Source organism: Squalius cephalus (genome assembly GCF_949319135.1).
Source record: "Squalius cephalus genome assembly, chromosome: 7".
NCBI lineage: Eukaryota > Metazoa > Chordata > Actinopteri > Cypriniformes > Leuciscidae > Squalius > Squalius cephalus.
The window spans coordinates 32,835,453-32,856,987 of NC_137128.1; the positions used below are offsets into that span (position 1 = coordinate 32,835,453).

At 39.3% G+C, this 21,535-nt stretch overlaps 2 protein-coding genes across 9 annotated transcripts in view; both read left to right on the top strand.

Annotated features, from left to right (window-relative positions):
• rasal2 (RAS protein activator like 2) overlaps positions 1-9,399 on the top strand; it is an 86,343-nt gene extending 76,944 nt beyond the window's left edge. For 3 of the 5 annotated variants that reach the window (XM_079877375.1, XM_079877379.1, XM_079877378.1), the window contains 7 exons: positions 99-300; positions 1,418-1,617; positions 2,297-3,245; positions 3,327-3,458; positions 3,547-3,749; positions 5,367-5,454; positions 8,252-9,399. In XM_079877375.1, the coding sequence (XP_079733501.1) occupies positions 99-300; positions 1,418-1,617; positions 2,297-3,245; positions 3,327-3,458; positions 3,547-3,749; positions 5,367-5,454; positions 8,252-8,419 (1,942 nt within the window). In that variant the 3' untranslated portion in view covers positions 8,420-9,399. The remainder of the gene's footprint in view (positions 1-98; positions 301-1,417; positions 1,618-2,296; positions 3,246-3,326; positions 3,459-3,546; positions 3,750-5,366; positions 5,455-8,251) is intronic. The other 2 variants (XM_079877377.1, XM_079877376.1) reach the window with 1 other exon arrangement.
• Positions 1-20,876, top strand: part of dhx9 (DEAH (Asp-Glu-Ala-His) box helicase 9) — a 35,562-nt gene extending 14,686 nt beyond the window's left edge. The window contains exons 1-29 of one of the 4 annotated variants that reach the window (XM_079877384.1): positions 10,159-10,261; positions 10,676-10,796; positions 10,992-11,132; positions 11,215-11,332; positions 11,630-11,763; positions 11,871-12,019; positions 13,295-13,434; positions 13,520-13,566; positions 13,683-13,819; positions 13,905-13,994; positions 14,078-14,239; positions 14,350-14,427; positions 14,707-14,898; positions 14,997-15,138; positions 15,220-15,302; positions 15,399-15,555; positions 15,752-15,849; positions 16,222-16,435; positions 16,560-16,654; positions 16,733-16,806; positions 17,147-17,299; positions 17,387-17,547; positions 17,623-17,734; positions 18,400-18,561; positions 18,666-18,793; positions 18,903-19,132; positions 19,713-19,828; positions 19,976-20,176; positions 20,283-20,876. In XM_079877384.1, coding sequence (XP_079733510.1) covers positions 13,370-13,434; positions 13,520-13,566; positions 13,683-13,819; positions 13,905-13,994; positions 14,078-14,239; positions 14,350-14,427; positions 14,707-14,898; positions 14,997-15,138; positions 15,220-15,302; positions 15,399-15,555; positions 15,752-15,849; positions 16,222-16,435; positions 16,560-16,654; positions 16,733-16,806; positions 17,147-17,299; positions 17,387-17,547; positions 17,623-17,734; positions 18,400-18,561; positions 18,666-18,793; positions 18,903-19,132; positions 19,713-19,828; positions 19,976-20,176; positions 20,283-20,628 — 3,243 coding nt within the window. In that variant the 5' untranslated portion in view covers positions 10,159-10,261; positions 10,676-10,796; positions 10,992-11,132; ... (2 more) ...; positions 11,871-12,019; positions 13,295-13,369 and the 3' untranslated portion in view covers positions 20,629-20,876. Of the gene's footprint in view, positions 1-10,145; positions 10,262-10,674; positions 10,797-10,991; positions 11,133-11,214; positions 11,333-11,629; positions 11,764-11,870; positions 12,020-13,294; positions 13,435-13,519; positions 13,567-13,682; positions 13,820-13,904; positions 13,995-14,077; positions 14,240-14,349; positions 14,428-14,706; positions 14,899-14,996; positions 15,139-15,219; positions 15,303-15,398; positions 15,556-15,751; positions 15,850-16,221; positions 16,436-16,559; positions 16,655-16,732; positions 16,807-17,146; positions 17,300-17,386; positions 17,548-17,622; positions 17,735-18,399; positions 18,562-18,665; positions 18,794-18,902; positions 19,133-19,712; positions 19,829-19,975; positions 20,177-20,282 lie in introns of those variants that run through there. The other 3 variants (XM_079877381.1, XM_079877382.1, XM_079877383.1) reach the window with 3 other exon arrangements.
• Positions 20,877-21,535: the final 659 nt, after the last annotated feature.

Below are 21,535 nucleotides of genomic sequence, written 5' to 3' on the forward strand. Positions count from 1 at the left end.
TTGTGCATGTAAATGCAGTCATTGTGAAACTTAAGTGTCTGTCTGCCTTAGAGCTCTTTTAGAATTTCTCATGCATTTCTTATTCTCTGTTACATCAGATTTGGGAACAAAGAGGAGTATATGGCCTTCATGAATGAATTCCTGGAGCACGAGTGGGCTGGTATGACCCGTTTTCTGCTTGAGATCTCGAATCTTGAGACAATCTCCAACACCCCAGGCTTTGAGGGCTACATCGACCTCGGCCGCGAGCTGTCAGTGCTTCACTCGCTACTATGGGAAGTGGTGTCTCAGCTGGACAAGGTACTGCAATCCCTCCAAACCATTGTTCTGCAACAATACCTCTTACAATGAAATCTACTGTAGGCTAAAGTCTGATTTTACAAACATTTACAACAGCTGGGGTTCTATTTGTTCATAACCTTTTCACTCAGTAATTTCTTCTTCATTAAAAAGTTTTAGACATAGAAATGAATGGTACTTACACATAAACAAATGCAACATGAATGAAAAGAATATTACTTGACATAAACAAAAAAAATTACTGAGTGCACATTTAAGTATTAATTAAGAGTGCCCACGTCTCAAAATCAGGAAGCACATTTCATACCTCAGAGGTATTGCCGCAAATGTCTTGTGTTGAGCTGTGTGCTTTATGTCAGTAACGCTTGATCCCCACTAAACGTTGTAAGGTTGTAGCTGATTTCAAACATTATATATGCAGTACTGTTAAAGGGCTGTGTGTGGCCAAAAAAAAAGCTTCGTGCTTGTTTGCAGTGTTATTATTACTACATTAACTCATTGTCTAGGTTATCCTCGAGGTTAGTGTCCCTGTTTAAACTGGAACAGTCTGTCTAATGGCATTGGACACAGCGCGTTCAAGCATTCCTATGTGCCTTTCCCCTAACTCTTGCTGACCTGTTGCGTCTGGAGCATGGTTTTGTTTTGTCTGCGATTAAAACCTCCCTGCAAAATGTTTTTGTTTCCTATCATGAGTTAATTCATCTCAACCTTTCTTTTATCTCGTCTCAGACATAACCTTCTGTTGTTGTTTGATGCATGCCTTGCGTTTGACCATTTTGACCTCATTTGTTATTTTTGGAATGGCTTTTGTCATTTTTGTAGAAGCATGTTTGGTTTTCCTTTTATTTATCCCTAATTTGACTTTTTCCCTTTTGTTTTCTCCTCTGTTTACCCATGCCACTATACATTCCACCCTTTCCTGTCCGACATACTGTGTCTCCATGGTAACGCTGTCCTACCACCAATGCATTATGGTGCCTACTCTCTCGACCAACCAAAAAAAAAAAAAACTCCTGCCAACCCATCAATCTGCCATCTGCACCCTCAAACTCTCGGGCTCCATGTGGTTGCCCTCTGTGGTCCGTAATGTGGTTACCATGGTAACGCACCAACCCAGGGTGACAATTCCTTCCTGCAGGCGACGGTGGCCAAACTGGGGCCCCTGCCGCGAATCCTTGGCGATATTACCCGCTCGCTGTCCAGTCCCACCCCCATCCAGCAGCAGCTCAGGCGCTTCCAGGACCATAGCTCCACTCATGACATCAGTGGAAGTGTGTCCTCAGGACTGCAGAGAATATTTGAAGACCCAGCAGACAGGTAGGACATAATTTTCTTTATTTTGATATCTATGTCTCTTGTGCTACATTCCAGATCTTCTAAAGCCATACTTAAGGAAGATGCATCATAGTGGTTCACATATCTTTAGACTTCCTTTGCTGAAAGATCACTTTGAAGTTGGCATGAAATGAAAATTTACCCTATTTATCTTCTAATGTTATTGATCTCACTGTGAACTCTTCATCCATGCACATTTCTTTTTTTTTCTTTTTTTCTTTTTTTTTGATTCCATGATTTTTTATTTAAAATTGACTTTAAACCCCAGCCCCTTACAATTGACTGCAAGCTCGCATTCAGATCTGCTTTTGTCCAATCAACAACTGATGAATTGAACCAAGTCCCTGTCCTATATTTTATCTTGTTTGATAATCCGTTTTACTCAGATGTACATCAAAATACAGAAGAAAAGATCTGTCACAACTTCAGTTTCATCAAGACTTCATAACAGATGGCTTACGTAGACTTCTCTGAGAAGGCCAACGGGTATAGGACAAATAAAGATCACAATGCTATGTCAAACTAATGTATTGTACCTGTATGTTACATTGACGCAAGTAACTCTCAGAAACCGTTGAGACTGAATTTGAATATTAAATCATGTGCAATAGTATGGCACAATTATTCTCATATATTCATTCTTGTGTATCTTGTTCCCCAGTGAAATGAGGAGCATCAAATCTCCTGTCCAGGAGCACATGGAGGCCTTAGTCCGAGGGAAGCATCCTTTATTGGGTCAGCAGTCCTCCACGCACAGCATGAGCTTCTCTGACAAAGAGGAGCGAGACAGCCCTCTCCCGAACGGACGCAGCGTATCTTTAATGGACTTGCAGGACTCTTTCCTGGCACAGGGGCATCCGGTTCCCGAAGCCCCTCCTAGATTAGGCCGAGTGGGCTCTCAAGCTTCCATCGGCCCTGTCCCTCCTCCACACCTCCACCAGCCCCCTGTCCATCCGAAAGTTCCACAGCTGAGGGACAATTTGCCCCAGAGTGCCCCGCAGGTGCGTCGACCTATCCACCCCTCCCTCAGCCAGCAGCGCAGCCTGCAACCGTTGTCTTTCCAAAACCCTGTTTACCACCTCAGCAACCTGCACGCACAGTCCACCCACTCGACCCAGTCCACGCACTCCGTCCAGTCCCTGCAGCCGGACTCCAGCTCGGAGAACCTGAGCACAGGCAGTTCTCGGAGCGCCAGCCCCAGCGCATCAGGTGTGCGGGGAGCCACTCCTAGAGCCCGAATGCCCTCCACCAGCAGCGTGGAGGAGGAACTCAGCCGCAAAAGCATACAGGGACAGGAGACACCTCCTCCCACAGCACGCTGGCACCCGCCCCTGGCAGACCAGCACTCGGGAGCCCAGGTGGTGGCTGTACCAAGGCAGAGCAGCGCGGGTACTGCGCATATCGTGAAAGTGGAGCAACAGAGTCGAGGAGTGGGGTTGGTGGCAGTAAACGCAGGGGCACGAACCCCAAGGTCGCTCCCTCACAGTACTTCCCTCCGTAGTAGTGGCAGCGTCAACACAGAGCCCATGCAGCAGAGCGGTGAGAGATCCAGGCAGCAGTCCACATGCTCCAAAGAAAGCTCGGTACCAGGAGGGCGAGGCAACAAACAGGTAAAGACCGAAAAAAGAAGAGTGCCTTTTTTGTAAATGTTTGAGCCCAACTAATGCTTTGTGCTTGCTTGTGTCCGTAAGGTCCAATCCCCCGTAGAGTCGGTTACCATGTCTCCAGTGGAGCGAACTGCTGCATGGATCCTGAATAACGGCCAGTATGAAGATGAGGAAGAGGAAGGCCAGAGCAAAGACGATTCCAAACATGTAGAGAAGGTACTAAACGCGATAAAGAAAAATGCCTGCAAATAGGCATTGGATGCACTCTTTAGAAGGTTTTAAGATTTACTCTTCTTCTATAAAGTACGAACAGGAAATCTCAAAGCTGAAGGAGCGTCTGCGGACATCTAGTCGGCGACTAGAGGAGTATGAGAGACGGCTACTGGCACAGGAACAGCAGATGCAGAAGCTTCTCTTAGAATACAAGGCTCGATTGGAGGACAGCGAGGACCGTCTGCGCAGACAGCAGGAAGAGAAAGACAGCCAGATGAAGAGTATTATCTGCAGGTGAGTGAATGAACAGGAAGAGAATGTTAAAATACATATATATAATACAATATAATAAAATTACATTATTTATTAAGGAGTGGAAATCTTACACTTTTAATTGCAAACATAAAAATACAGTCTAAAAATTTAGTAATGATCAAGTGGAATGCTCCAATATCTGTATGTTTAGCTTTTAGTATGAATATGTTAGCCTTAAGGTTATGAATAAGCTGATGTGTTCCAAAACAATGACAAAATTCGCATTTAGGAGATCAAAACCTACAGTCTCTCACTTCTGCTAAAATGAATCACAGATTTTTATGACATCAGCGCGGACTTCAGCTTCTCATCACATCTTCTGTCAAATCAAGTGCTCTCTAGAATCTAAAGCGTCTAGGACTCCCGCCCTCTATGCTATAAATACCACCTGGCCAAAGCGACCGTTGACACGCCACGGAGCAATATAGGTTGGAGATGTGTGTTCAGTTGCTCAAACGCTCGAGATTTATTCCGTTTTCTAACTATGTTGGTTAAGAATGAAATGGCTAGAATTTATTCACACCTCTACTATTAAATCCAACATATCATCAGCGCTCAAATTCGCTTCCATGGTGCTGTCAAGTACGACTTGCTGTCTGTGAGGTAAACTATACGCTATTGGCTATTTGAAAAGGGGAAGGAGACATTCAATATGTCCCTCCTTAGCACCATACAAAGCTGCGCGTTCCAAGACACTTCAGCAGGCCTTTAAAGTCCCTGTGAACCGGAAGTTGCAAACTACTTTTCTCCAGTGTTGTGACGTATTTCCAAGTGAAACGGAATATTGAACAGAGGGCAGGGTCTTACTTTAGCGCTCCTCCATTTCTGCTCATAGCAGACTAACGGTTTGAGGGGAGTGGTTAAGCGTTTTCAACTCAAGCCGTCAAACTGACGTCATCAGAAAAGGAACGCCATTCCAGACCGGAAGTAACTTTTCAGATTTTGATTAAAGATTACCACGGCAAACTTTTTTTCTGTGTATTAACTTGCACGGATTAATTGTTCACCACAAGACTAGTAATATGCGATAACAAAGTAAATAGGGTCAATTTTGATTTCATGTCGACTTTAAACATTTAAAGGTCATCTAAGCCATCTGAGCATTCAATCTGGGGACTGGAGACCCTACTCTATTCCTTAGATGGCAAAGATGAATTTTCAGCATTACTCCAGTCTCCAGTGTCACATGATCCTTCAAAAATAATTTTAATATGCTGATTTGGTGCTCAAGAAACATGTATTATTATTATTATTATCAATGTTGATAATTGTTTTTGTTGGATTTTGTTGGTTTTGTGGATTCTTTGAATAGAAATTTCAAACGAACTGCATTTATTTGAAATTTAAATCTTTTATAACATTATAAATGTCTTGTAACTGATCAATTTAGTCTAGCCTTGCTGAATAAAGTTGTTAATTTAGGTTTAAGTATTTTTTTCCATTTGACCTTTAATTTGTCTTGTTCATATATACAATATATAAAGTTGATCTAAACAAAAATATCTAACTTGCCAAAAACCTACAATGGAAAAATACAATTGTAATGGTAAAACCATGTGAAATCTGACTGGGTGTTGTGTCATTTGTGGTTCATAGGCTAATGGCCGTGGAAGAAGAACTGAAGAGAGACCATGCGGAGATGCAGGCGGTCATAGATGCCAAACAGAAGATCATTGATGCACAGGTACTGCAGATGACCATATTAACCAGCATGATAAATGCAAGGGAACTTTAGTGTGAGTTTGGAGATCATCTTAGTCTATTGTCTGGTTGTGAGGTGCTGGCCTGTGTGTGCTGCACAGTGGTATGCTTTGAACTCCCTGCTAAACCTCAGATGGTATTAAAGCAGGCTGCTGACTGGCTCATTGTTACTGTGTCCTACTGAATTCCAGGTCGCTAATGGAACTGAGGTAATACCAGCAGGCAAGTACAAGCAGACAGTTTTGCTAGGCCTGTGTAAGCGCACCCCAATCCAACACCCATGCCTGGCCTGAACCTGTGCAACACTCAGTCCTCTAAGCCTTTTTGTTTCCCTCCACTTCGGATGATATAATAAAACAAGGGTTGAAGGTGAAGTGTGTAGTTTTTCTATGGTATAAGATATTCAATCCAAATGTAATGTGTAGAGACCACTATAGTGCCGCCATTTGTAGGTTGACTTAAGAAGAATGTAAACACTAGGTTTATGCTTTTAACATTATTTGACTGATCAAACAATAATGTGCAAGTATATATAAAAAATTTAAAAAATGAATGGGGTCAAGCTAAGCTACCAGTCTAACAGTTAGCTTGCAAAACGTCCTATTAAAGTTACATAATAATAATGAGAATGAGAATTTTCGTTCTTGGGTGGACAACCCCTTTAAGTAATAACGTTTAAAGTATATTACATTTAAAAGACATTTGTGGCTGTAATAACAGTTAATCATAAAGCAGTTTTGTAGGATTTCTAATCAGAAACTTAAGAGAAATCATTAAAAAAATTAATTTCGGCCATTTTGGGATTGACGAAAACATTAGTGGCAAAATTGCACACTTCACCTTTAAAATATATACTTGAATATGTTTGCACACTTCAACTTTTTAGTTGTAGTCTGTTTTGTCATTTCACTTTCAAAATTCTCCTTGGGGTTAGTGAACGTTCATGCTTTTCCCACTTTTCAAAGCTGTCAGAGCATCTTCCCGATGTTTAGTGCTGTTGAGGAATGTGTGTTAATAGGGATCGCTCGTAGCAGATTCAGTACCTGGTATCTGTGAGCTCTAGCTTTGGCTGCTGTTATTTTATTGTTTCCCTCCTTTTTTTGCCTAGTCACTTCCTGATTGCCCATGCTGCCACACTCCCAGCACCCTAGTCAGTGTGTGTGCTCTCTACACAAATCGCCAATGCCCTCTGCAGATAATTATAAGGATGGTCTCGCTTTTACTTCTCTTCTCTGGTTGTTTGTGCAGGATTTGAGTTGTCCTCTTTTTGCTCCCCTCACAAACTTGCCCTTTTGTGTGTGTGTGTGTGTGTGTGTGTGTGTGTGTGTGTGTGTGTGTGTGTGTGTGTGTGTGTGTGTGTGTGTGTTCTTTTGAAGGCAGATTCTGTGCCGTTTGTCAGGCTGGTACAGATTATGAATGGACCCTATTTATGTCAGCTATTATTTGCCTTATTAAATTTATCTTCATATTAAAATGAAAATAGAGTTGATTTGGTTATACTTTAAGGGCGTTTTCATACTTATAGATTGTTTGTTTTGTTCCGATTCCGAAACAGGGACTTCATTTGTTACAATGTTCCATTTTCTTCTTGGTTCGGTTCGCTTTCACAAGGCAACCTTTCAAAGCGTACCAAAATGTGTTTATGCAAGTCACATGCGCCGAGTACAACCGTCCTCTTATTGGTCAGAGTTTCCTCTGCGTCGTCTATCAAGATGATTGACAAGTTTGCTCCATGAGCTTATTGTGGCTTTATTTGTAACTGTCGAGACACACACAAAGACTATACGAAAGTAGCCATCATTCCCGCTGTTAAATTATATATACTACATTCGTATTAATACTACAGCTAATTCAAACACGCTCTCTCTGATTCTCCCAGCGCTGTCTAGAGGTTAACTGTGTCAAGACACACAAACACTACACGAATGTTATAATGCAGCTAGAGCAGGAATCAATGCTTTATCGGGACAGCATTCTTGCACGGAGATGCGCAGTTACACAACATTTTAAGATGATGAGGTGCTCTTTTGGTTTTCAGTTGTGATAACTAATCTTCTCACTCACAGAATCAGATACTACTGCTATTTATATAGCACATTTCCTGGTATGAATTATAATACCATTTGGTCCGTTGGGTCGGATTGCTTTCACACCACAAGCGATCCGCCCCAGAGTTCGTTTGCAATCGGGCCGGGACCACCTCGTTCAGCCGATCTCCGAGCAATGTTTTTGGTGCGGATCTAAGCGTAATTGTCGTGTTCACATAGCCTATGCCTAAACGAACCGAACTAAGGGAGAAAATGCACCAGGTTCTGAAACAAACACTCATGTGTGAAAGCACCCTTAAAGAAATATACACAAAATAAAGCATTAAATTTAGTGAATTATTATTATTTATTTTTTTAAATGTTTAGTTTCACAATGTATGTCCGCTATTTTTACTTTCAATATTTTCACTATTTCACATTCAGAATTTTATTATTTTATTTTATTTGTAATGAATCTTTTTAAAAGAATATTCAAGGTTAAATACAATTGAAAGTTTGAAAAAATATATATACTAGAAATAGAAAAGTGTAGTAGAATGCGATGCATAATCAAAGTTATGCTACCTTTAAATAATAAAGTTTATATATGCATCTATATATAGGGTGGGTTGTTATATTTAACCTTGAATATTCTTTTAAGTAATGTTAAGAAACAAGATTACTAATATCATCTGTATGTTGCTTCTGACCTCCAGATATTGATGTACTTCTCTCTCTTTCTCTCTTTTGTAGGAGAAGAGGATCAGCTCCCTGGATGCAGCTAACTCTCGGCTGATGGGTGCCCTCACTCAGGTGAAAGAGCGATACAGCATGCACAACCTCCGCAATGGTCTGTCGCCCACCAACCCCACCAAGCTCTCCATCACTGAGAACGGAGAGTTTAAGAACAGCAGCTGCTGATTGGTGCTCATGGACTTGATGATCCATGCCGATTGGTGCTCCAAGACAGATCACCGGCACCGATCGGTCGAGTTCAACAGGGACAGAGTACCCAGACTACATGCCTAAAAACTGACTGACTACTGTATAAATGCGATTACAAGGAATGTCTGGTTATAATTGTATATAAACGTTATCTAATATTGGTTATGTACAGAAGTGCTACTGCAGAGGAGTGTTCTGAAATTGCGTGGGAGAGTTAAATGTAGTGTCGGATCTTGAGTCAGTGAGTTTGTGTTTTTTTTTATTTTAAATACTGATTTACGCATAAATGCTGATTTAAGATTGCAAAAAGATTTTTAATTATTGCCTAAAATATATGAAGGAGATGTACATATCTTAAAATAGAATTGTTTTAAAAGAAAATATGAAGAAAAGCACATAGGTATCAGCCGTAAATGTAAATGTACGCAAGTTGCAGAATCTGACAGGCAGAAATAGATGAAAGGCAATTTTATGCACTCAGTTTTCTAACACAAATTTTCTATTTTTTTTTTTTATTATTATTATTATCATTATTTTATCTTATCATCTTGCAAAAGGTTGTTACAGCTGATTTTTAGGTGACTAACTGAAAGGACACGGTTAAGGCAGCCACAGTTCAATTGCAAAATTTCGAAATCTTGAAAATGAAATTCGAGATAAGTACGTGTTCATTAATGTTATTAAAAAGACGACTGAAGCAGTGGGTTTAATGAAATAAAATACTGTTCTGAATTAATCGTTTTATTTTGTCAGATATGTTGGCTATTTGACAGTCACTCAACCTAACTTAACTTTTTGGTTGTTTTTTGCCCTGTGTATCTGACCAGAGTGCTGTGAAACTACCAATCTTCAGTCTCACTGCCCTCTTGTTTTAGACAGCCTCACTGCCCACCTTCTGATCCTGTCTATTGTTTGTCGGTTACCTTTATTGAAAGTCATTGTTTTACCACTGTGTTCTCACTGTCCATATGAGCATCAATGCCTTTAACCTTTTGTGGCACAGAACTCCTCAATGTTTGCTGTTCTCGTAGCAATGTATTTGATGGTCAGTCTCAAAGTTGAAAGCTGAGCATTGAATAAAGATGATTGTGGCCTCATTGATCATTTTGTCTGTGTGTGTGACCTGAAATTGATGAATCATTTCTGCTCTCTTAATTTCATTCTTCCTTATTGGCATTATTGCACATTACTATTGTTTATATTCATTACTATAAGGATTATTATATTCTTAAAGTTATTCTTAAGTGAATATATGAATTTAGACATGTATATCTTCTAAATATTATGTGAAAGATAAAAACTAAAACTAAATTTATTGTCACTAATGTGTGAACATCTTAGGTGTGCAGTCCAGATATTGCACAAGAAACAATATACAGTAGATATTCAATATACGCATGCATATACAATGTACACATACATAAATGTACATAAACAATATACCAAAAAAAACAGTGCTGACAGCAGAATCGACGGATATACAATACACATAAATATAATGCCCATTACAGGGAAGCTAACTTTACGGGAGAAGTATATTATGCATAATGTGGATTTTTGTGTGTCAAAACCTTCACTGGGCCAAGTAAAGGGGAACTAACATTCGATTAAAATTTTGATGAATTTGCATTGCAAGGACAGGAGCGACGTCGCGCTGGATTTTATGCTACGCTCTCGGGGCTGCGTCACTTCCGATTCTTCCTGTTCCTGTTCCTGTTCTGAGCTGGTTACTGCAATGCTAATTGTCCTGTAACATACGTACTTTTCTGAACATCGTGTACGTCTTGTTTGGATTTGCGTGAGCTGGGTTTTTTTCTGGTATGCTACAAACGTAAACGTTCATCTTTATTTTACTTAATAGTTTTATTTGATAATAATTTTCTTATTTGGCGTGGAGATGGCTGTAGGGGGCTAACGTTACCTAATGTTAGCCCATTCATTGCTGCAGACTACCTGCAAACATATAGCCAAAAAAAATCTGTTTAACTAGATGTATCTTTTAAATGTATTATTATTTGTCGTGTGCTTACAGTTTCAACTTTTAACTGTCACATTATTGAGTTAGTTTTCTCTACAGGTTAGATAGATAACGTTACAGTTATTCTTGCCGTTTGTTACTGTAACGTATAACTTATCATCTGGCATTCGCTCATCCACTCAGTTCAGAGTTAAGTTATCTTTGAGAATTTAAAAATAAATCGTATTATTAATATTAATCTAATTCACACGCAGACCGTCAACAATGGCGGACATTAAGAACTTTCTGTATGCTTGGTGTGGAAAAAAGAAGATAACTCCGAACTATGACATCCGAGCGGCTGGGAATAAAAACAGACAGAAATTCGTGTGTGAGGTGAGGCCTCTATATAAAATATACACTGTATATATGATTCATATTCACATCTACATGTCTATATCGATAGATTCCTTTAATACAATACTGTGTGTGTGTAATGTGTGTATATATATATATATATATATATATATATATATATATTAGTTGTTGTAGTTGGAGGAGACCTGTTTTAAACCATGTTTCTTCACTAAGGTGCGCGTGGAGAGTTACAATTACATTGGCATGGGAAATTCCACCAACAAGAAGGATGCTCAGTCCAATGCTGCCCGAGATTTTGTGAATTATCTTGTTCGGATGAAAGAAATAAGTCCTGGTGAAGTTCCTGCTCTAGGGGTCAGTATCACATCTATGTTGACCACAGCTCATCTGTTGTGTATTATGAGGAAAGGACTAAGTTTATGTTTATCATTTTCAGGTCAGTGTACCTGATGGAGGCAATGGAGGGAATGAAGGGAATGAAGAAGGTGTTGAGTTTGGAAATCTCCCATCCAACTGTCCACTACCTCCACATCTGGCTGTGAAGAAGGAATCCGGTGAGAGACATTAAATTAATCCAATAAACGGTTACTAAAACATAACAACTGCTATAAAGTAATGAAGTATCTGCTTTAGGTGTTGCTTTCTAAATGTTTAGTCAGAATGCACAGCTACATGTAAATAGCTGTCAATGGAGAATGATGCTTTTTACCCACAGATTGGTGTAGTTATGGCATCTACCAGCATGGGCTAGTTAGCTTACTGTCTAGTTGCATTGACACACTGGTTTTATTTAAACCATATTAAACATTGACTAAAACCATTTCTAACACTGAATTCTTCCTGTGTCTCAGAACCTTCTGCAGCTTCTGCACCTGTTCCTGGAGTCACAGGTTTGGGCTACTCTGGTTTTGGAAATGCCCAATGGGAGCGAGGAGCCAACCTGCAGGAGTATTACTCCAAGAGACAGGAACAGGATGACAAAGCGGTAGCTCTTAATTTTTTTATGGCAGTCTGATTTTTTTCTGTCTAATGACCACCATTATAGAACATTTTTGAGAATTACGGGGTTTTTTTTGTTTGTTTTTTCCCAAGACCTTGGAATCAGAGGAAGTTGATCTGAACGCTGGCCTGCATGGGAACTGGACTCTGGACAATGCGAAGGCCCGTCTGAACCAGTTCTTTCAGAAGGAGAAAAACCAAACAGACTACAAGTACAGCCAAGTGGGGCCTGACCACAACAGGTCAGAACATTCCCATCAAATACAGACATTTGCTATTACAGCTTAGTTTTTACCCATTCCACCTGCTGTTTAAGAGAGATATTCATTTGTAACTAAATGTTTTCAATGATATGCCTCTTCAAAAATCATACTTTGCATACTTTTGAATGTAATGTATCAAGGGTTTGTTTTTCTGCTGGACTGAAACAATCACAGAGAACTCCTTGATGTACATCTAACCTCAAGGAGATCTCAGACAACAAGATCTCTTCGTCTTGGATGTTATCTTAGAAAATCAACAATGTCATATGGGTGAGTCTCACGAAACTTGTCAAGAACATGTCCAGGTCATATTTCACTTTAGAGTCAAAATAATGAATTACAGTAATGAAAATGTATAGGAATAATGTACTTAATTGCCATAATATCACAATACAAAAAATGTGGTTCTAAAAACAGGCTCAGTTATTGTTATTAATAATTAAAAATGTCCATTCAAATGTATAATAATAAATAATAAAGATGTTAAATCATGTTAGGAACATGCTCATCATGCTAGCAACATACTAGCAAGATGTTAAGTCTTGTTAGAAACATGTTAAATCATGCAAGCAACATGTTAAATCATGCTAGCAAAATGCTAAATCATGTTAGCAACATAATAAATCATGCTAGCAACATGTTAATCATGTCACCAGCATGTTAATCATGTCACCAATATGTGAGCAATGTGTTAAATCATGGTAGCAATGAATTAAATCACGCTAGCAACGTGTTAAATCATGCTATCAGCATGTTAAATCATGCTAGAAACATGATACTCATGCCCCCAACAGGTTAGCAATGTGCTAAACCATGCTAGCAACATGAAAAAACACCCTATCTATCTATTTATATATCTGTTTTTCTGATAAGACTGTATTTCCTTCAAAACATTCAAACTACTTGAAACTGAAAACCTTCAAACTCCAAACTTTCTGGCCTGGCTTTCTCAAGCCAACTTCAAAGTTTGTCTTGACAATTTTTTATCTAGTTGTTATTATTTTATCATATTTACTTGATTTTAGAGTGAAATGTGACCTGGACATGCTTTTGTGAGATTCACCCATGTAGTATGTAATCTTGAAGGAGGACAATAGAGATGCCAGAAATCACAACCTTACATGGGGGAAAACATGTGACATGACTTAGGCTACACTAAGAGGTCACATGGTAAAGTACGTGATTGATTGGGTTTAGAGGTGGGAAAGGCAAAGTAATGTCTGGTTGTGATTTCTGATGTCACTCGTCCATCAGGGCTCGAGTTCTCCAGTACCTTGAGAGGAATAACTCCCTGTTTAGAAGTCTGGCAGAAAAACAAACCTGCTCAGGATGGGTTGTTCGGACCCAGCGCTGAAATGTCACTCTGTTGATCTCATGTGCTGCCCGGTTAAGAGGTCAGTTTGTGGAGTTTGTTTTTGCTACATTGTTAAGGACATCTGTGGGCTAAATGTCTTGATTTAAAATGTTGCTCTATTGTAGGAGTTTTATTGCCGAGATGACAATCTTTGTAAGACAACTTGGTAGGAGTAAGTATCAGAATATTCGCAACCTTCTATGTACTTAACTATAAGGGCCAAGGGCAAATAGTTTCACATCAACAATCAGCAGTTGTGTCCTTGCTAATGCTGTCCTACTTCTCTAGAGGTTTTTGCGCGTGAGCATGGCTCAACAAAGAAGCTGGCGGCCCAGTCTTGTGCACTTTCTCTTGTCCGTCAGCTTTACCATTTGGGGGTTATAGAGGCTTACACAGGACTTACCAAGAAGAAAGAGGGAGAAAGTGTGAGTTTAACACCCCAGTTCAACTATCTTTGAGGTCTGTGTATTCATTGACTCCTCTGACTTCCTGTCTGGGTTGCTATGACAGGTGGATGTATATGAAGTGAATCTCAGTGATGATGTACAGCAGAAATTGCACAGTATTGTGCAAGAACTTGGCATCCAGATCCCTCCTCCTGTAAGTGTTGGACAGAAAACCTGCATGACTTCTTATTAGTGACATATGAGCATGTGCCAACTACTTTGTTTGTCCTGTTTTAGCCACAGGACCCCAACAGTCCAGTATCTCTGGTACAAGGGAAGTTGGCTCACTTTGAGCCCTCACAAAGGCAGAGCATGGCAGGAGTGGTGCCGTGGTCTCCACCGCAGATCAACTGGAACCCCTGGACCAGCTCCAACATCGACGAAGGACCGCTGGCATTTGTGAGTCTGCTGTTCTGCAATGAACTTTTTTAATCAAATGATATCAATTGAATTTAGTGTTATATACATCATCCAACTGAAAATGTATTGTACTTCTTTTTGGTTTGCAGTGTACCCCAGAACAGATCAGCACAGACCTGCTACAGGAGCTCAACTTTCAACTTGAACAGGACAAAGATCTGCAGACAGTGAGCTAATAACAGCCTTTAATGACTGCATGAAATAAAAAATTTGAGTTTTATGGGTTTTACTTGTAGTCTGGGTATTAGCTTTGAGGGCATTTACATGTTTTGAATATTTTCTTTAAAAGCACTTCACATTTTTTAAAACAAACATACTAAACCCCCCTATCCTGTTATGTCATGCAAAAGGATTATATATATATATATAGACATAGACTAAAATTTTGGAGTTGTTCTTATGTTGTTAGTATTGTAAAATCAACTAGCAGCATGTTCTTTTTACAGATTGTTGCAGAACGGAATCAGCTGCCAGTCAAGAACTTTGAGGAGCAAATCATGTCCGCCATTCACAATAGCCCAGTGGTCATCATTCGTGGAGCCACCGGCTGTGGAAAGACCACTCAGGTTCCTCAGTACATCTTGGATGAGTTCATAAAAAGAGGCAGAGCATCTGAATGCAATATTGTTGTTACACAGGTGAGTGTGTTGAAATACTTTATTATTATGTGTGCTCGGTCACCTTGAGGAGACAGACCTGTTTTGTGACTGGCTTCTGTGACCGTTCATCCTCCTAGCCGAGACGAATCAGTGCTGTGTCAGTGTCAGAACGTGTATCTTTTGAGAGAGCAGAGGAGGTTGGGAAAAGCTGTGGTTACAGTGTGCGTTTTGAGTCTGTCCTGCCCAGACCTCATGCCAGCATCCTCTTCTGCACAGTTGGTAAGTTCCACTTCTTAATCTCTGACTGCGGCACACTGCGTAGAGCTGGGCGATATATAGCTAAACATGTCTTATTCACAGGGGTTTTGCTGAGGAAGCTGGAATCTGGTATCCGTGGCATCAGTCATGTGATTGTGGATGAAATCCATGAGAGGGACTTAAATGTAAGTCCATCGTTACCATACCATATCAGCTTACTATACCATATCAGACAGAGGTATCCTGTCTCTCTATATTCACAAGTGTGTTTTTCTGTCCAGACTGATTTCCTGTTGGTCGTGTTGAGAGATGTTGTCCAGGCTTACCCTGATGTGCGCGTCATCCTCATGTCTGCCACCATTGACACCACCATGTTTAAGGAATACTTTTTCAACTGTCCTGTCATCGAGGTGCATGGACGTGCACATCCTGTACAAGGTCAGAAGCAGGTTTTCTCAATGCACTGTATTATAATGTATTTTTAATTCTTCAGTACTCACATATTGGATTAAATATTCCTATGTAAGTTGTTTGGAAACCCATTGCTCAATAATAGAGCATTAATTTAGAACATGTTGACTGTAAAACACTTTTGAAGTCATTTCAACAACCTGATGGATTTTTTGATTTCCAGAGTATTTCCTAGAAGATTGCATTCAGATGACTCAGTTCGTACCACCACCAATGGACCGGAAGAAAAAAGATAAAGATGAAGATGGTGGAGAGGAAGAAGTATGTTTTGTTTTTGTTGTGTTTACAATTATTATTATAAATATTAAATATGGCTTTTATGCGGTCATTGATTAAAGTGATTAAGACCAATTATTAAAATAGTATCTGGAAATTAAGTATTAATTCAGATGAAATGTAATATTGCTGTTCTATTGACCTTTATATTCAACAATGAATCCTAAAAAAAATCAAAAGTATTAAATTATTTGAATTTAATTATTTTACAAGTACAACTAAAACTGATTTCAAAAACATAGCTGATGAACAGCTGCATTTAACTAACTAAACATTAGATACTCCACAACAGTGTTCAGGTGACCTTTTACTTGATGATTTCAATAAATTATATGAGCCTACTTCTGTTTTCTGCAGGTGAACTGTAATGTCATCTGTGGGCCAGAGTATAGTCCTGAGACCAAGCGTGCCATGTCTCAGCTGAATGAGAAGGAAACTCCATTCGAGCTGATTGAGGCTTTGCTGAAGTACATTGAAACGCTGGACGTCCCAGGAGCTGTGCTTGTCTTCCTGCCAGGCTGGAACCTTATCTATTCCATGCAAAAACACCTGGAGATGAACCCACACTTCGGTCTGTAATTTAATGATATTCTGCTCGCACTCAAGTGAAATCTTTTCTTCTGATAAATTTACTTGTATCCCCTAATGTCTTAAAATGACTAATAGCGATTCCTTCAATATTGTGTTTTTCTAAGGTGGTCATCAATACCGAATCCTGCCCCTTCACTCTCAGATCCCCAGGGAAGAACAGAGACGAGTGTTTGAGCCTGTCCCTGACGGTGTGACTAAGGTCTGTAGAAGTTTTATTGTTCAGTATAGGAATTGATGTATTCATTTTTTTTAAACAATTTTTTCTATCACACCACAGGTCATTTTATCCACAAACATCGCTGAGACCAGCATCACCATCAATGATGTGGTCTTTGTCCTTGACTCCTGCAAGTAAGCAGCTCCTTTAATTAAAGAAATTGTTCACCCAAAAAATGAAAACTGTCATTTACTCACCTGCATGTCATTCCAAACCTGTATGACTTAAGATATTATGAGAATGTCTCAGTATGTTTTGTCCATAAAATGGAAGTCAATGGTAACCAAAACTGTTTGGTTACCAACATTATTATTTCTGTAATGCAGAACATATAAAGTCATACAGGTTTGTGACGACATGAGGGTGTGTACATTTTTTTTAGGTGAACTATTTTTCTTTTATGTACATTTATCTTCTCTATATGCTCCGTTTTGTCCGCAAATGGTTTTAAAATGCCAAATATGTGTCATTCAGGCAGAAAGTGAAGTTGTTCACTTCTCACAACAATATGACAAACTACGCCACAGTGTGGGCCTCCAAGACCAACCTTGAGCAGAGGAAGGGGCGAGCTGGCCGTGTCAGACCAGGCTTCTGCTTTCACCTGTGCAGCAGAGCTCGCTTTGAAAAGTATTAAATGTCATTCTTCAGTTGTAATGCCACCTTAAACAAAATCAAACCGCATATGAAATGATGATTGTAATGATTGTTATGCAGACTGGAGACCCATATGACTCCAGAAATCTTCCGCACGCCGCTGCATGAGGTGGCCCTCAGCATTAAGCTACTGAGACTGGGTGCCATCGGGAATTTCTTGTCTAAAGCCATTGAGCCGCCTCCATTGGATGCCGTTATTGAAGCTGAACATACACTGAGAGGTACAGCTTCAATGTCTTTATGGTAATTATTATGTTGAAGTGAATCAAATCCAACAAGCCTCTGTTGTTTCCCAGAGCTGGATGCTCTAGACTGTAATGATGAGCTGACTCCACTGGGACGCATTCTGGCCAAACTGCCCATTGAACCACGTCTGGGAAAGATGATGATCATGGGATGCATCTTTAAGTAAGTTTATTCATCCAACCTTGGCTGTTTATTAAATTGGTGATTCTCACAAACCTGTCAGGTCACATTTAACCCCAAAATGAAAAGTCAAATAAAAAAGATAAAAAAATATTACACATGCATGTTCAAAAGTTTGGGGTCAATAAAGTTTTTGAAATAAGTCTCTTTGTTCACCAAGGCTTGCTTTATTTGATCAAAAATACAGTAAAATAGTAATATTGTGAAATATTACAATTTAAAATGTTTTTCTACTTATATATATTTTAAAATATTATTTAGAAATCGTTCTAATATGCTGATTTGCTGCTCGATAAAAATAAAAAGTCTTATTATAATCAATGTTGAAAACTGCTAAATGGAAACGTGATAAAAAAAATTCTAGGATTCTGATTAGAAAGTTTATAAAAAAAAAGCATTTATTTAAAATAGAAAGCTTTTGTCTACTGTCACTTTTCATGTGTGCTGAATAAATGTATTAACGAATCCTACTGACCCCCAAACGTCTGAACAGTAGTGTATTTATAAACATACATATTATATAATAGATATTGAAATATAATGTGTATTATATAATTAAATACTTTTTTGGTATACTTTTTAATTAGCTGTTTTTCCTCAATCACCTGTTGTATTTACTTGCATTTATGTGTGTGATTGTGCTGTAGTGTTGGAGATGCAGTGTGCACCATCTCAGCAGCGAGCTGTTTCCAAGAGCCCTTCATCAACGAGGGAAAACGTCTCGGCTTTGTTCATAGGAACTTTGCGGGCACACGTTTCTCAGATCACGTGGCTTTACTCTCTGTCTTCCAGGCCTGGGATGAAGTCCGGTGGGTCTAGAGGGCATTGTACTAAATGTAGTATTGTGTGGTGTTGTGTTTGTTTTGTTTTTTTCTTGAGGGATTCGCAATTGAAATAGATTCTATTTTATCAGGATGGGAGGTGAGGACGCAGAGATCAGGTTTTGTGAGCACAAGAGGCTGAACATGCCCACTTTGAGGATGACTTGGGAGGCCAAGGTCCAGCTAAAGGAGATCCTTATTAACGTTGGCTTCCCTGAAGGTTAAACCGTGCTTCTAAATGCACTTCTGCGTTGTGCTGCTGTTTATTACAGTCCACAGATGTTGTTTGAGTTTCTGAATTTGATTTTTATTTTCTCCTTTTCTTGTAGAGTGCCTCATGAATCAGATATTTAACAACGTGGGACCAGACAATAACTTGGATGTGGTGATCTCTCTGCTGACATTTGGCTCTTACCCCAACGTGTGCTACCACAAAGAGAAGAGGAAGATCCTGACCACAGAGGGACGAAATGCTCTCATTCACAAATCCTCAGTCAACTGTCCTTTCAGCAACCATGATATGACGTATCCATCTCCCTTTTTTGTCTTTGGGGAAAAGGTTGGTTTTAAAGTCTAGCTTGAAACTACTATTTTGGGTTTTTTTACGTTTCTACTTCATTTAGGCTCAAGACTTGAGCCATAATTTTCTACTTGCTAGTCAGCTGCAGGTGGTATTAAGGGGTGGGACATTCTTATTCTAGAGAGCATTTGATTGGACAAACTACTGTGTAGTGCAAAATGAGTCATCAGTATGTTTAGTCTGTAAGACTTTAAAATTTGCACACTACAGTTCAAAAGTTTGGGGTCTAAGAAATTAACACATTTGATCAGCAAGGAAGATGGATTAAATGATCAATTAAATGAATTGATCAAAAGTGACATACTTATACTGTTAGAAAAAATATATATTTCAAATAAATGTTTTTAACTTTCTATTCATCACAGAATGTATCATAGTTTCCACAAAAATATGAAGCCAACACAACTGTTTTCAATGTACATAATAACATAAATAATGTGAAATGTTTCTTGAGCACCAAATCAGCACTTCTAAAGAAAAAATAGGAGTACACAAGTATAGTTTGTAATATACTTGTAATATTGTAATATACTAATATACTTGTACTTTGTAATTACAGATCCGAACTCGAGCCATCTCAGCCAAAGGAATGACTCTTGTCAGTCCTCTTCAGCTCATTCTGTTCGGCTCAAAGAAGATCACATCCAATGGAGAAATTGTTGAGCTTGATGATTGGTATGTTTCTCGTGAATCTGAACCAAAAAAAAAAAAGCACTCCTTGATTCTTGAGACGGGAATCCTGGTAGCAAACCAAATATTTGCAAGGAGATCAACAAAAGAGAAGTGTTCCTTGATTATCAAGAATATTCCTTCCTTCTGTAGGCTCAAATTGCAGATTCCCCATGATGTAGCTGCTGGTGTGGCTGCTCTGAGGGCAGCAATGGAAGGCCTGGTGGTGGAGGTGACCAAAGACCCGGAATACATCAGAAATTTGGATCCCACCAACGAGCACTTGTTGAACGTCATTCGACTTGTGTCTAGACCCTCGTCAGCAGGCATCAACCTCATGGCCAGTAACCCACGGTGAGATAATTGAACCCATACATTTAAGTGACCTATTAAGCGAAGGTCCATTTTGACCTTGAGATGTTACAATTCATTTAACGCATCTTATCTTTGGTTTTTACAGCTTTGGAGATGGTCCACGTCCACCCAAGATGGCCCGTACTGACTTTGGAGGTGGTGGAGAGTTCAGAGGCCGTGGAGGAGGAGGAGGATACAGAGGTGGCGGTGGCGGTGGATCTTGGTCTGGTGGAGGATACAGAGGAGGTGGAGGATACCAGGGTGGTGGAGGTGGCTTCAGAGGAGCAGGAGGTTATCGTGGTGGCGGGGGTGGGGGTGGGGGTGGATACAGGGGATCTGGTGGATACAGAGGATCTAATGGGGGTGGAGGATATAGAGGAGGTGGAGGATATGGGGGGAGGGGATTCAGAGGTGGCTCAGGTGGGTGGGGCGGAAACAGGGGTGGTTATTAAAGCTGAAGCTGAAAATTATGTTTGTTTTAAGTTGCTTTTTGTTGGTTCTCATTCTTTTCTCAATTTGTTTTATGTAAATAAAAAAGCATGAAAAATTACAACTTTGACTGCCATACTGCCAGACCCTGAGACCTATAACAGTTACTAAAAATAGCTAATTTGTGACCAACAATGTAATAATAATTTTTAATAGATGGCAAATACATGTTAAGTGTTGTACTCTATTAAAGAATTTCTTTTGTATCCATATTTTGTATCATTTCTTTATTATACTTAATTTTTTATGTAATGGGTACTCTTGATCTCTCTTATGCCCTCTAAGAAATGAGTTAATTGACAGTCCTACCAAAAAGTTACTGGTGGGAATCAGAAAGTTTCCAGATGTGTGGTTTTGCAGCAATGTGTAACTCCAGCCAAGTTTTTTTTCTATCCAGATTGAGCAACATTTTGTTCCCTAAAACTATCAGCTCATAATTAAGAAGTATGCCTTTTCAGACATTAATGCGTGTGAAATTTCACAATAAAGTAACACATTTATATTTCATAATAATGAATTGCTGATGGATAAATGCATTAATATTGTACTCTAATAATTACATTATTTCAGTTTATTAGAACCCAGTGTCTTTCCAGAGACCACAAAATACTAAAGGACATTTTCGCAGCTGGAAGAGTGCATGTGCCTATTAAACTGTGTACATGCAAGAGCTTTGGAACACTGAGACCTGAAGTGTGTTGACATGTCTGGTGAAAAGTATAAATCTGTTTTATCTTATTTTTTCCCCCCATGTGCACCGTAAATTGTTGTTTTGGCTGCCTAATACATCTTTTTTTAACAAAAAAAACTAAAAAATCCATGGCTCAAATACAGCTAAACAGAAACATTTAAATGTGTTAGACCAGAGTG